At 35.7% G+C, this 13,345-nt stretch overlaps 1 protein-coding gene across 2 annotated transcripts in view; it reads right to left on the bottom strand.

The window, feature by feature from the left end:
* The window catches only part of Sestd1 (SEC14 and spectrin domain containing 1), a 99,148-nt gene that overhangs the window by 33,564 nt on the left and 52,239 nt on the right, over positions 1-13,345 (bottom strand). For both annotated transcript variants that reach the window (XM_074071195.1, XM_074071196.1), the window contains 2 exons: positions 2,860-2,973; positions 1,512-1,609 (listed from right to left, as the gene is read on the bottom strand). In XM_074071195.1, coding sequence (XP_073927296.1) covers positions 1,512-1,609; positions 2,860-2,973 — 212 coding nt within the window. The remainder of the gene's footprint in view (positions 1-1,511; positions 1,610-2,859; positions 2,974-13,345) is intronic.

The following is a 13,345-nucleotide window of genomic DNA, read 5'->3' on the forward strand; positions in this document are numbered from 1 at the left end:
GTGACATTTTTAATTCTTAAACTACAGTATTATAGTATTATGCATGTGTGACAGCTATACACACAAAAAAATCACCTATTTAAATATTTACACTTCTATATGGTATCTAGGATTGTTATGTTCCTAACTGCTTGGGGTAACTTTAACTATATTTTCATTCAGGCTATTTGTTTTCATATCTTGACCTTGTTTGAATCAACATTTGGTATGAACTATAATCCCCTTATGGCCTTCTGATCTTGGTATGTAACTATTTGGAATCATAAAATAACAAGATGCATTTTATAAAGGTTCCACTGTACATTGAAGGTCAGATATAAAGGAGCTATGATGAGGATGCTTGTTGATTCTTTCAGATTTCCTAATGAAAAATTACTGTGCCAGTGATCACTAATAATCAAAAGACCAGAAGGAGCTGACTTGCTACTTAAAGTGTTTTTCACCTGGTCAGAAAGGAACTTAGTCTACCTACATAAAAATAAAACTTAACAAGGTTGTAAAGTTCAATGGAAATCTGTTGAAATGATAAGTCTAGGTAATTACATTTAGATAATACAACTCAACTATTACTTCATCCAGTGTCATAAAACACTGAATTCCTTAAGTTAAACTCATGAATATCAAATATTTTAAAAAGACAGAGGAAATTCTACAAGCTAGCCATTTAAGTTCTAGTGTATTTAAATAAAATTATAATCATTTTATTTTAAGCTGTAACTGATTTCAGACTCTGCCAGTAAACAATAGAATTAAAAAGGGTAGAAAACTGTTTTCCAGTGTCAAAAAAAGTAAACACATTGATATTCATTAAAAATGGCTTTTTAAAAGAAACATTACACAACAAGGGGATTGGACTATGAGCACATGATAAAAACGAGAGCACACAAGGGAGGGGTGAGGATAGGTAAGACACCTAAAAAACTAGCTAGCATTTGTTGCCCTTAACGCAGAGAAACTAAAGCAGATACCTTAAAGCAACTGAGGCCAATAGGAAAAGGGGAACAGGTACTAGAGAAAAGGTGAGATCAAAAACAATTAACCTAGAAGGTAACACCCACGCACAGGAAATCAATGTGAGTCAATGCCCTGTATAGCTATTCTTATCTCAACCAGCAAAAACCCTTGTTCCTTCCTATTATTGCTTATACTCTCTCTACAACAAAATTAGAAATAAGGGCAAAATAGTTTAACTGCTGGGTATTGAGGGGGGGGAGAGGGAGGGGGCGGAGTGGGTGGTAAGGGAGGGGGTGGGGGCAGGGGGGAGAAATGAACCAAGCCTTGTATGCACATATGAATAATAAAAGAAAAATGAAAAAAAAAATGATAAAAAAAAACATTAATTCAAAAAATGTTTTATGTGTAAAACAATTTTCACTCATATTGTATGTCAATTTTGATGGAATGGAGAATTATTTACTGTAGTGCTTTTAGCTTATACCAACAATACAGGTCTCTTTGAACAGATTATTCCTAACTTTCTGAGGATGTAATTACATACACCAGCCACCTACCTTTCTTTCTCTTGCTGATTTCCTTTATCACTTCCATTGTTAATCAAAGCAAGTTCATCTAATAATGATGTAGATTCCTTTGTAAACTTCTCAAACACCTACAATATGAGATTTTATTAGCATACTAAGAATAATCTTAAAAATTAATATGTAATGAGGATTTTCAGTTAAGACAAACAGTCAGTAAGGATTTTCTTTTCTTTCCAGGAAATTACTCAATGCAATTCAACTACCAGAGCATAGTAGTGTACACAAGAGAAGACAAAATCACATCTCAAAACAATGAATAGTTTTAATGGAAAAGGAATTTTTTAAATTTGAATACATTAAGAAATTAATTTTACTCTTCATTTATCTTTATTCTTGTGTTTGAGAAACATTTGTACCAATAACAAATTTTATGTCTTCATGAATGCTATTTAGACCAGTTCTGAGCCTTTAATTTTAGTTACAGTACAGTTCTTCATCTTATTCTACCACTAATCCATATCAGTTTTACATCATACCTAAGGATTTTATAGATAGGTATGTAGTATAACAATAGCTACAATTTTAACATGAGTTCTTCAAATTTTTCTACAAAGGGATTTAGGCAAATCTGTTTCAACATATGTAATAAAGAGGACACACATTTGTCTGATATCACTGTCCAAATATGGTAGAAATACCCATTCAGAGATAACCAAGCTTCATTATTCTCCAATAAAATTAGCACATTAATCTAAACTGAGTTAATTTGAAGGTTTTTCTCTTAGCAGTTCAATGTATTATAACACAGCATCAGATTGGGAATCTAGACAAGGAGATAGGCTTTCAGAAGGGAAAACTTTTTCTATCAAACTGCTCAAGTTGATAACTCAAACTGACGTTTAAATACCTGCTGAAAATAGTATGTCAACCAGTTGGTCTCTCAAAATATTGTGTTAGTCTGTTATTCCACTTAAAACATTTACAAGTTTTACTGATACTAGTAATGACAACAGCTAGCACACAGTGCTATTCACCATTGCACACTGTTCTAAGTATTTTAGAAGTATATTCATTTTGTCTTATCCACAATCCCACAAGACAGTACTATTATTATTACTATATTAGAGGTGTGAAAACTAAGGCATGGAGAGATAAACAAATCACTGAAGGTCATACACCCAACACCCAACATCTGGCCATGAACTCTGATGAAATGGGTATTTGTCCTCAAACATTAAGCTATAATGTAGTATGCAATGCACTTCTCCATTTTTGTACAAAGGAAAACAATCTATATTTTTAGTTGATTAAAATAAGAAAGTTATCAAAATGTCTGAATTATTTGCAATAACATTTTATCTCATTGTAATATACCAACCAGTCTCTTATTTAACCAGTCCATGTGATCATAGGTGAGACTGCCACCAAAATCTTCTGTTAACTGGCATGGTTCTATGTAACGAGTCAATTTATTGGCAGACACTAAAATAACCTACAGGGAAAAACAAAAGAAATATTTATTAAACCACTATTAAAATCCCTGACAGTAACAAACACATAAAATTAGGTTAAAGTCTGCAATATGGTTTCAACATGACGACGTTATCTTTAGTTAATACAACAGCATTTAATACCAATTCAACAAGGAGGTGGAGCAAGATGATGGCTGATTAATACCCTCCAGCAATTTCTCCCCACAGATAAAACCAAAGTGAACAGTCATTTTCATACCAATCTACCTCCAGAAGAGCTAAGGAAATCAGGACTGGGAATACAGAAACATGCCAGCATGAACTAGCATGGGGTCCTTTGCTGCTATAACTGTGAGGGAGCATAGTGAGAGCAGCATGGTAGCTGAGATATCCCAGGGCCAGTCTGGTTGGCTCTACTGTGGTGACCTTCCAACCAGTGAGAGTATATGAATGAACTGCATCAGAGAAACCCCCGAGAGTCAACAGACAGAGGCTCTGGTGGTATATAAAGGCAAACCCATCAGAATACCAGATTTCTTAACAGAAACTCTGAAAGCAAGGAGGGCATGAAACGATGTATGCCTTTAAGAACTAACACCAATGCTCTTCAAACTATTCCATAAATTAGGAAGGGAAGGGACACTACCAAACGCATTTTATGACCCAGTATTACCCTGATACCAAAACCAGATGAGGACACAACAAAAAGAAAATTCTAGACCAATTTCCTGATGAACCACAAAAATTCTCAATAAAATATTTGCAAACAAAATTCAACAACACATTAAAAGATGAACAAAGTTTTATTCCAGGCATGTAAGTATGGTTGGACATATGCAAATTAATAAATGTAACACAGCACACAAACAGAATCAAGGACATCATAATCATCAGATCATGAGATGATCAGACTCATGATCATCTCAATTGATGCAGAAAAGTCGTTTGGCAAAATTCTACATCCCTTCTGATAAAAGATCTGAAGAAACTAAGACTAAAAGGAACATATCTCAACAAAGGCTATACATGACAAACCTACAGCCATCGTCATACTAAACAGGGAAAAACTGAAACCATTTCTTGTAAAGTCAGGAACAAGACAAGGTGTCCACTCTCCTCACTCTTATTCAAGATAGTGCTTGAATTCCTAGCCAGTGCAATTAGGCAAGAGAAAGAAATAAAAAGGATACAAACAGGAATGGAAGGAGTCAAATTATACCCATTTGTAGATGGTATGACCTATACTTAAAAGATTCTAAAAACTCCCCCCAAAAACTCCAAGATCTGATAAACACTTTGGGGAAAGTATCAGGAAACAAAACTGATGCACCACCAATGAACAGGCTAAGAAAGAAGTCAAAAATAAACTTGAATAAGGAGGTGAAAGACCTCTACAAAGAAAACAATGAAGAAAGAAAATTGAAAAAAAAGACTAGAAAATGGAAAGACCCCCATGCTTGTGTATCAGCAGAATACTGTGAAAATGGGTACACTACCAATACACAGACTCAATGCAATGCCCAGGAAAATCACAACGTCACTCTTCACAGAAGCAGAAAAACCAATCCTAAAATTCATATGGAAGCATAAAAGACCCATAATAGCCAAAGCAATACTGAGCAAAGAGATCAGTGCTATAGGTGTCAAAATATCTGATTTCAAATTACACTTCAGAGCCATAGTAACAAAAAGAGCATGGTAATGTCACAAAAACAGACATAAGAACAGATGGGACAGAATACAACATCCAGAAATAAATTCACAGACACAGGTACTTGATTTTTGACAAATGTGCCAAAATAGAAATTGAAGAAAAGACAGATTCTTCAAAGAAAAAGTGCTAGGAAAACTGCATATCTACATACAGAAGACTAAAACTAGATCCCTATCTCTCAGTCTGTCTTAATGTAAGATCTAAACCTTAAAATTTATACAGAAAAACACTCAAAGATATAGGTATACTTTCTGAATAGGACTCCAACCACCCAGGAAATAAGAGCAAGAGTTGACAAATGGGACTGCATCAAATTTAAAAGCTTCTGTACATCAAAGGAAATAATTATTATAACTAAGAGACAACCTGCATAATGGAAGAAAATCTTTGCAAACTATTTACTGGCAAAGGATTAATATCCAGAATATTCAAAGAGTTCAAAAAAGTTAAGCACCAAAATAACAAATAATTCAATTAATAAGCGATAAAATAAATTTGACAGCTCTCAAAAGAAGAAATACAAAAGGTCAATAAATACATGAAGAAATGTTCAATATCCTTAGCTGTAAGCCCAAAGGACATTGAGATGCTACCTCACCCCAGCCAGAATGGACATATGACCCTACTAAATCAAGCTTTTTTATGTGTGTTTGTGTGTGTGTGTGTGTGTGTGTGTGTGTGTGTGTGTGTGTGTGTGTGTGTGGTACTGGGGCTTGAACTCGGGACCTACACCTTGAGCCACTCCACCAGCCTTTATTTTATTTTATTTTTTTATTCATTTATTCATATGTGCATACATTGTTTGGGCCATTCTCCCCTGTGTCCCCTACCCGTTTCCTCTCCCCCGCCCATCCATCTCACTTCCAGGCAGAACCTGTTCTGCCCTTTTCTCCAATTTTGTTGAAGAGAACATATAAGCAATAATAAGAAAGACATAGCATTTCTGCTAGTTGAGATAAGGACAGCTTTACAGAGAGATTCCTAGCATTGCTTCCATATACAAATGTGTTACAACACAAACAGATTCATCTCTACCTAACCTTTTCACTAGTTCCTGATCACCTTCCCATATTGACCTCTGTCGCTTTTAAGGTTTCTGTATTAGTTCCTCTGCAGTGGGGACATCAAACACTTTTATGTTTTGGGTTTTCTACCTATCCCCATACCTCCTGTATGCACTCTCCCCTTAGCATGTGACCCAAGTCCTACAACACTGCTGCATTTGCCCTAGATCTAAAGTCTGCATATGAGGGAGAACATATGATTTTTGGTCTTCTGAGCCTGGCTAACCTCGCTCAGGATGATGTTCTCCAGTTCCATCCATTTACTTGCAAATGACAAAATTTCATTCTTCTTCATGGCTGAGTAAAATTTCATTGTGTATAAATACCACATTTTCTTAATCCATTCGTCAGTAGTGAGGCATTTTGACTGTTTCCATAACTTTCCACCAGCCTTTATTTTGTGAAGGTGTTTTTTTTTTTTTTTCCCGAGATAGGGTCTTGCAAACTATTTGCCTGGGTTGTCTTTGAACCATGAGCCTCCTGATCTCTGCCTCCTGAGTAGCTAGGATTACAGGCATGAGCTACCGGTGTCCAGCCTATGTCACTCTTGAGCATAAATTCAAAAGAGTATAAATCGATATACAATCAAAACACCTGCACACCCATGTTTGTTGCAGTACTATTCATTATACCTAAGCTATGCAATCAGCCTAAGTGCCCAACAATTGATGGATGGATAAAGAAAATGTAGTATATATACACCGTGGAGTATTATTTAGCCATAAAAAAGTCTGAAAATATGCTGTTTGCAGGTAAATGGATGGAACTGGAGATCACCGTGTTGACCGAGATAAGCCAAACTCAAAAAAAAAAAGTAAACATCATTTGTTTTCACTCATGTGGAATCCAGACCTAAAATTAAAATGATAATAATGCTCATAATGGAATGTGAATGTAAAATAGGGACTGTCTGCAGGATGGAGGAAAGGACACTGGGTGAACACATATACAAATACATAAGACAACACAATGACACCTGCTAAACACTGCTCAAAAAGTGGGGCAGAAGTATGACAGTACAATAGAGAGGGTGAACCTAACCCCAAGTACAGTGCATGCATGTTTAGAAGCATCACAATGAAGCAGTTTTGTACAATTAATTTATACTAACTAAAAAAGGAGAAAAAAGAAATAAAACACCACCATTTTCTTAAAAAAACAAAAGATACTATCAGCTCAGCTGATATATTTTGTAAAATACTTTTTTAATATTAACAACTTTTTGGTAATAAAAATCAATTCCTTCATACAATTGTATAATCAGCAAAGAATTTTCCTATCACCTTAAAATTACCTGGTTGCATTAAAATGATAATAAAGTATTGTCTAGTCTGATCCTATAGAAATGTACAGTCCTAGCCAACAGATTGTGAAATTCAAATACCATTTTTCCTCAGAAGGAATTAAGGTTCCTTGGAAAAATGGAGAAATACACATGGTGAGCTTAGAACATCTCATCCCATTATTTAAAAAGCTATCAAAGACTACCATAGTCATACTAAAAGAGCCTGAATAAACCTCCACTGGCCAAGACGTGAGGATCTGCACAACAAGAATAATACATGCTATGTATGGAAACATTAAATATTTTTTAATCAGTGAGCTTACACCAATACAAAGAAATGATAATCTTTAGACTAAGAAAGGGAACAAATTTACCATAGTAAAAACCAGCAAATAAAGGAAAATACACAGGAACTCATCTTTCATAAACAAACCATACCACTGGCTAGACAAATAATAAATGAGAAAAAGTTTCTCGGTATATAAGTATTCCAGGTAGGAAATGAAAAGGAGTAACAGAATTAGATGATCATTTCCTAATTTCTAATGAACTAAGGGGTCCAGACACCAAATACGATGGCTGCTAACATTACAAAAAAGTAATCGAGTCTTGTGATCAAAAAAGGGCTATTCACGGTGAATAGCCTTGGAAAAAGAAATTGAATCTGATGCAAGCACTGCCTAAGCCCAACTATCAGTTTACGGAAACAGGCTGAAGAAGGCAGAACACGTTGAAATGCACCTCAGGGAAGCCCGCTGAGTAACAGAGGATGGGAAGCTACAGGGAGACCCAATCCATTCACAACAAAGCATGTGCAAAAGAGGAGAAACAGACATTGAAGATTAAAAAGCTTCACTTAATGGATGAACACAGAATCCCAGAATAAAACAAAAAATTACATATTCTTTCCAAGCAAGCACAAAATAGTTAAAGACCTGCCTGTGTATCAGTGCATACAGTAAACCTTGGTAAATTTCAAAGAAACTAATACATTGCATAATCACAATGAAGCAGAGCACTAAATCAATAATCAATCAAAACATTAAAAAGACTTTATAGCCATACCCACTTGGGATCTCAACCAATCATGTTTTGTGGATCATGATACAAATAAGCCAATCAATTTGTGTGTATATAATTTATACATAAATTTTAAATTATATTGTTTATACAAAACACTCATAGACAACTAAAGCCATTTTATAACACTTATCAAATAATTAGAAATTTGAAACCAATTGGCTTTTTGATATTAAGGAATTATTTAAGATGAGATAATGGAATTGGGTTTTTTTTTTTTAAGTCTTTAGGTTTTAGAGCAGCATACTAAAATATTCACAGGTAAACTGACCTACCTGCAATTTCCTTCTCTATAAAAAGGACTGGGGAAAGCGGAGAACAGCTAAGGATGGGGCCATTCTGCCACCATGGGTTGATGGTTGTAGACATGTGTATAGGGACACATAGAGTTAATTACAATACTGGTTGTTCTATGCATCTGTTTAAAATTCTCCATTAAAAATAAGAATATAAGAAACTAAAATAAATCAATGTAAAGCTCTCTTCAAAACAAAAAAAACCCACAAAACTTTCCAGTAAGAAAATGTTAGGACTAAATAACAGACAAATCATTTTCATCTTGTTTCCTAGGAACAGACATGCAGGGCCAATTCCCAGCTCAGGGGACACTCCAGACCAATGAAACCCACACACAACCTGAGCAAAGAGTGCAAGGAACTATGAACTGAAGTGTGCCGGGAATGTAGCAAGGCTGAGGAGCAGGGGAATTCTTACACACTACAGTGAAGTATCAATTAGAATGTCTCCTTGGAAACAGTCTGGCATTCTCATGAAGATCTTAACATTTCTAGTACCTATGCCTGGCCCTTCTGTGATCAGAGAAAAATCTTACACATATTGCAGGAGACATACAAGAATGTGTACAGTACTCTTATTCAAAATGGCAAATGAATGGAAACAACCCAAATGTTGACGAAGAGAGTAACTGTTCTCACTCACACAATGCAATATCAATCAGCAGTAAAAATGAATCAACTACATCTATAGAAAATTATACATGAATCTTAGAAATATGAATAGGAAAGAGCAAGTCAATAAAGACTAAAAAATGTCTTTTTATAAAAGTCAAAAGGTACAAACTGGCACAGTGGCTCACACCTAAAATCTCAGCCACTTGGGAGGTGGGGACTGGGAAGACTGAGATTCAAGGCCAGCTTGGGCAAAAAGTTAGCAACCTCATCCCAACAAACAAGGTGGGTGTGGTGGTTCAGGCCCGAAATCCCAGCTACCCAAGAGGCATAAGTAGGAGGACTGGTTCATGCAGGCTCTGAGTAAAAAATGCTAAAAAATAACTAATGGTAGAGCACCTGGCTAGCAAGTAGGAGGCCCTGAGTTCAAAACCCCAGAACTGCCACAAGTTAAAAAACTAAGTGTAGTATTTAGGAATAAATAATATTCATAAATGGTAACCCTATAGATATAAAAATAAATATTCTCTGAAGGCTTTGTTTTTTTATGGGCAAGTTTTTAATGCACACAGACTGAGAATACAAAGGATAGAAACTACAAATCAGGTAAGGCACCAAGGGAACAGGGGGCAAATGGGTGGGGGCAGTGAATTACTTCAAGGTACCGGTATGTGGACTCTTAGGCTGCACGTTAGGTATGAAGTGTTTGTTATGAAGCTTCATGTAGATATGCACATTTTTAAAGAATACATTTAGTTTTAAGGAAAGTATTTTAAAACTATATTTAAAAAGTGAGAACAGGAAAGAGTAAGATGAGAGGGAAAGACTGACAGAGGAACAGGATGAACCTCAACCTCAAGCTGAGGATGGCCACTCTTCTGAGACAACAGGCAAGGCTGGGAGGGAATCGAGATGCTGAAGACAAGAAAGCTGGGTGAGATGACCGCTCTTTTTTTCCACTTAAAAAAATAAAAAGAAATAAGATATAGCACACTGGATCACATTTTGGTTTGTTTGGTAACAGCAAAGTTCATGCTGTACCTTTATGTTTCATGGTACCGTGGTTTTAAACTCATGGCCATGCACCTGCTTTACCATGAGCTGCATCACCAGCCCCTTAATTGCTTTAATTTATTTTTCAGGTGGGATCTCGCTCTTTAACTGGGACTGGTCTCAGATCACGATCTTCCTACTTCTGCCTCCTACAGAGCTGGGATTACAGGCATGTAGCACTACTTCCAGCTATTATACCTATTTTAATTGGAAATTTATTATCATTTCTAATTGAGTAGTTTTCATATCTTAAAATTACTGCCTATTAAGGTAATAATGGGACCTAACTTAATATAAACATTCTAAAATAAAAGGAACACTGCTAATGTTTTCCACTTGGTGGAAAACTTGTCATAAGGGTTTAATTTTATATTCTTATTCGAATGCAACTTCTTTTCATTAGGTCTCTGGGAACTGGCATGCTGTTAAAACTAAACAGTAAGTGGAGTTAGCCCAGAAGAACCATTTTATCTGCTATCAGATGGGGATCAACAAATTGAGACTTTCACACTAGGAACATTAAACACAACCAGATTCCAGGAAGGAGAGTTTCCTTTCTCCGAAAATGACTATCAGTCTATTAACAAAACATATACAAACAATGAAACCAAGTTTATTGCATTAGGAAATGAACTACCTGCTAAACTGAGCATCAATTCACACCTGAAAAGATAATGTGCCCCAGAGCACACTCTCCTGAAAAGGCAACTAGAAAAGAAAATGTAAAAACAGAACAGATGATCTGTCTACTCTTCCATTGTACCTTATTTGGAGCAATATTCTATTAAGTACTGAAAAGGTATCTTTAAAAAAAAAAAAACCTAGCATGTCTCTAATAACTTAAATGTTAATATATTATTCATTTGTTCAAAAGTTATTATTTAGTGGAAATTAAATTTATTTGTTTAGAGCATTATTTTTTTAGTTCTGGAAGTACAAAAATGAAAAAAATACACTTCTACTGAAGAAAAGAGCCTCTCCATCCCTCACCCTCATTTCTCTGCAATACTCCAGGGACAGATGTCCAGTGTCTTCACAAAAAGAGTATACCAAGGCTTTCTGATTTGCTTCTAAAGCCTATGTTGAAAATACTCTGAAGTTGTGTCTCTGTAGTAGAATGTCCGGCGTGATTTCCAAATCCCTTTCTGAGGTAGTGCCCTTATTCCATCATTGAAAAGACAGACAGTGGCCTAGAAACCACTCATTACAGGGTGATGCCCAAGCTCTGCCACAAACCCACTACCATTTTATTTCCCATCTGGCAAAGAAGGCAACTGCACTGAACTGTCTACCATGTCTCTTTAAGCTTTAAGAGGACACAACTCCAATGAGTTGTCATCATACACATCTTTTGGGCCATTTTTCATATTAACTTCCTTGCTAAATAAAGAGCACTTTTTACTTTTCTATCCACTCAGGTTAATCTCAAAATATATATTCCTTTCTACATTTTGTACTTCCCAAATACATTAAAATCATTAATAAGAAGAGCTTAATGAGACAAAGACAAAACAGGCCTTTAAAAGTTATACATGACAAGGGCTTGCCTTTGGTCAATGGTAGAGTACCTGCCTACAAAGCACAAGACCTTGAGTTCAAACTCCAGCACAAATCAATCAATCAATCAATCAATCAATCAATGTTACATGTGATAAGTTTATTTCCATCTATTTCTCTTAAGGGCTCCTTTTCCTAAAATCAACTTAAATATAAACAGAACAAATTCATTCCTTTATGATACTGACCCATATATTTAAGACTATAATATCCTTTAATAAAAATAATTTTTAGAGTCAGGGGGTGGTGGCACACCCCTACAATCCCAGCTACTCAGGAGGCACAGGTAGGAGGATCTCGAGTTCCAGGCCAGCCCAAGCAAAGTTAGCTAGATCCTAGCTCAAAAACAAATTATTCTTAGAAAACAAAAACAAAAACAAGGTTTGGGGTATAGTTCAAGTGGCAGAGCATTTTCCTAGCAAGTGCAAGGCCCTGGGTTCAATCCCCAGTACTTCAAAAAAAGATTTTTAAAGAAAAAAAAAACTTGACTAAAATTGCTATCATATTTTTACCTATGCAAAACAGATGTAGGCAGGTAAAGATCACAATCATAGAGAGCTGCATAGAACTAATTTTCTCTATCATTAGGGAACTTATTACAGAATCCTGTTCTTATAAAAATCCACTGACAGTTACTCAAAGGAAAACAGTAGATCTGCCTGTAGATATGCAGAACTGCATCCACACCAAAGGTATCTCTGTGTTAAATAATACAGTGAATAAAAGCAACAACTGAACAACTGCATGAATTGAACAACTCAAAAACTGGTCATGTCCAATTAACAATTTAGAGAAACTCCTACTGTGATGAAACACCACAGTTTCCACTACAATAATTTCATCCTTTTTTAAGAAGGTGAGGGTGAGCAGAAAAGGTAGAGGAGAGGGGTAAACAGCAACTGTCTATATATTATAAACGTTCTTTTAAGCAACAAATGAAAGGAGAAAAACATTTAAGAGTTTGAAACAGTAGAAAAACATCTCACTCTATACAAACGCCACACAACTGGGAATGCCTTTAGGGAGTGCATCAGGGGTAGCACTGCTGGGAAGAAGAGTCCTCTCCAGTGCACTGCACCTGTGCACTCTGCTGGCAAAGGTTAGTAGCCATCCCTTTTGCCAGAATGCCACGCAAAATTACAGATGCTGTCCAATAGGACAAATCAGGTATGAATGAGCACACGTCCAATTCCACTCCAGTGACACAGACATCACACAAAGAACAAATTCAAATGCTAAAGCAAAAACAGGAAATCACTGTGGTGGGAAGCCAAGAGTATTTGGACCTGAAGTAAAACTGGAATACTTCAGTTTTACTTTACTAGTAAAACTAGTTTTACTAGTTTCAAAGGAAACTAGGTCAAGCAGATTTCTGGATTTCTTTGATTTTATAAAAATCAAAGAAACAAATTAGAAGGCAAATAATCAACATGAAGAAAACAGAAAAACTGACATATTTCAGAGCTGATACGGTAAGAGAAAATAAGAAATTCTATACTAGGTGATTTTTTTCTAAATTGTGTCACTATAGCTTCTTAAGTTACAAAGTAGTGGTCACTCCCTATATTCCTTTCTGTTACAGTTACTGAAGAGACCACTAATACAAAAACAAACAGAAAAAAACCAGCACAAAAGTTTATTATAAGCTCAGTTTTATTTTATCGAGAGAGGGAGAGAGGGAGGGAAGGACTGGGGATCTAACTCAGGGATAAAATACTCGCCTAGCATGCA

Source organism: Castor canadensis, chromosome 4 (assembly GCF_047511655.1).
Source record: "Castor canadensis chromosome 4, mCasCan1.hap1v2, whole genome shotgun sequence".
Taxonomy (NCBI): Eukaryota; Metazoa; Chordata; class Mammalia; order Rodentia; family Castoridae; genus Castor; species Castor canadensis.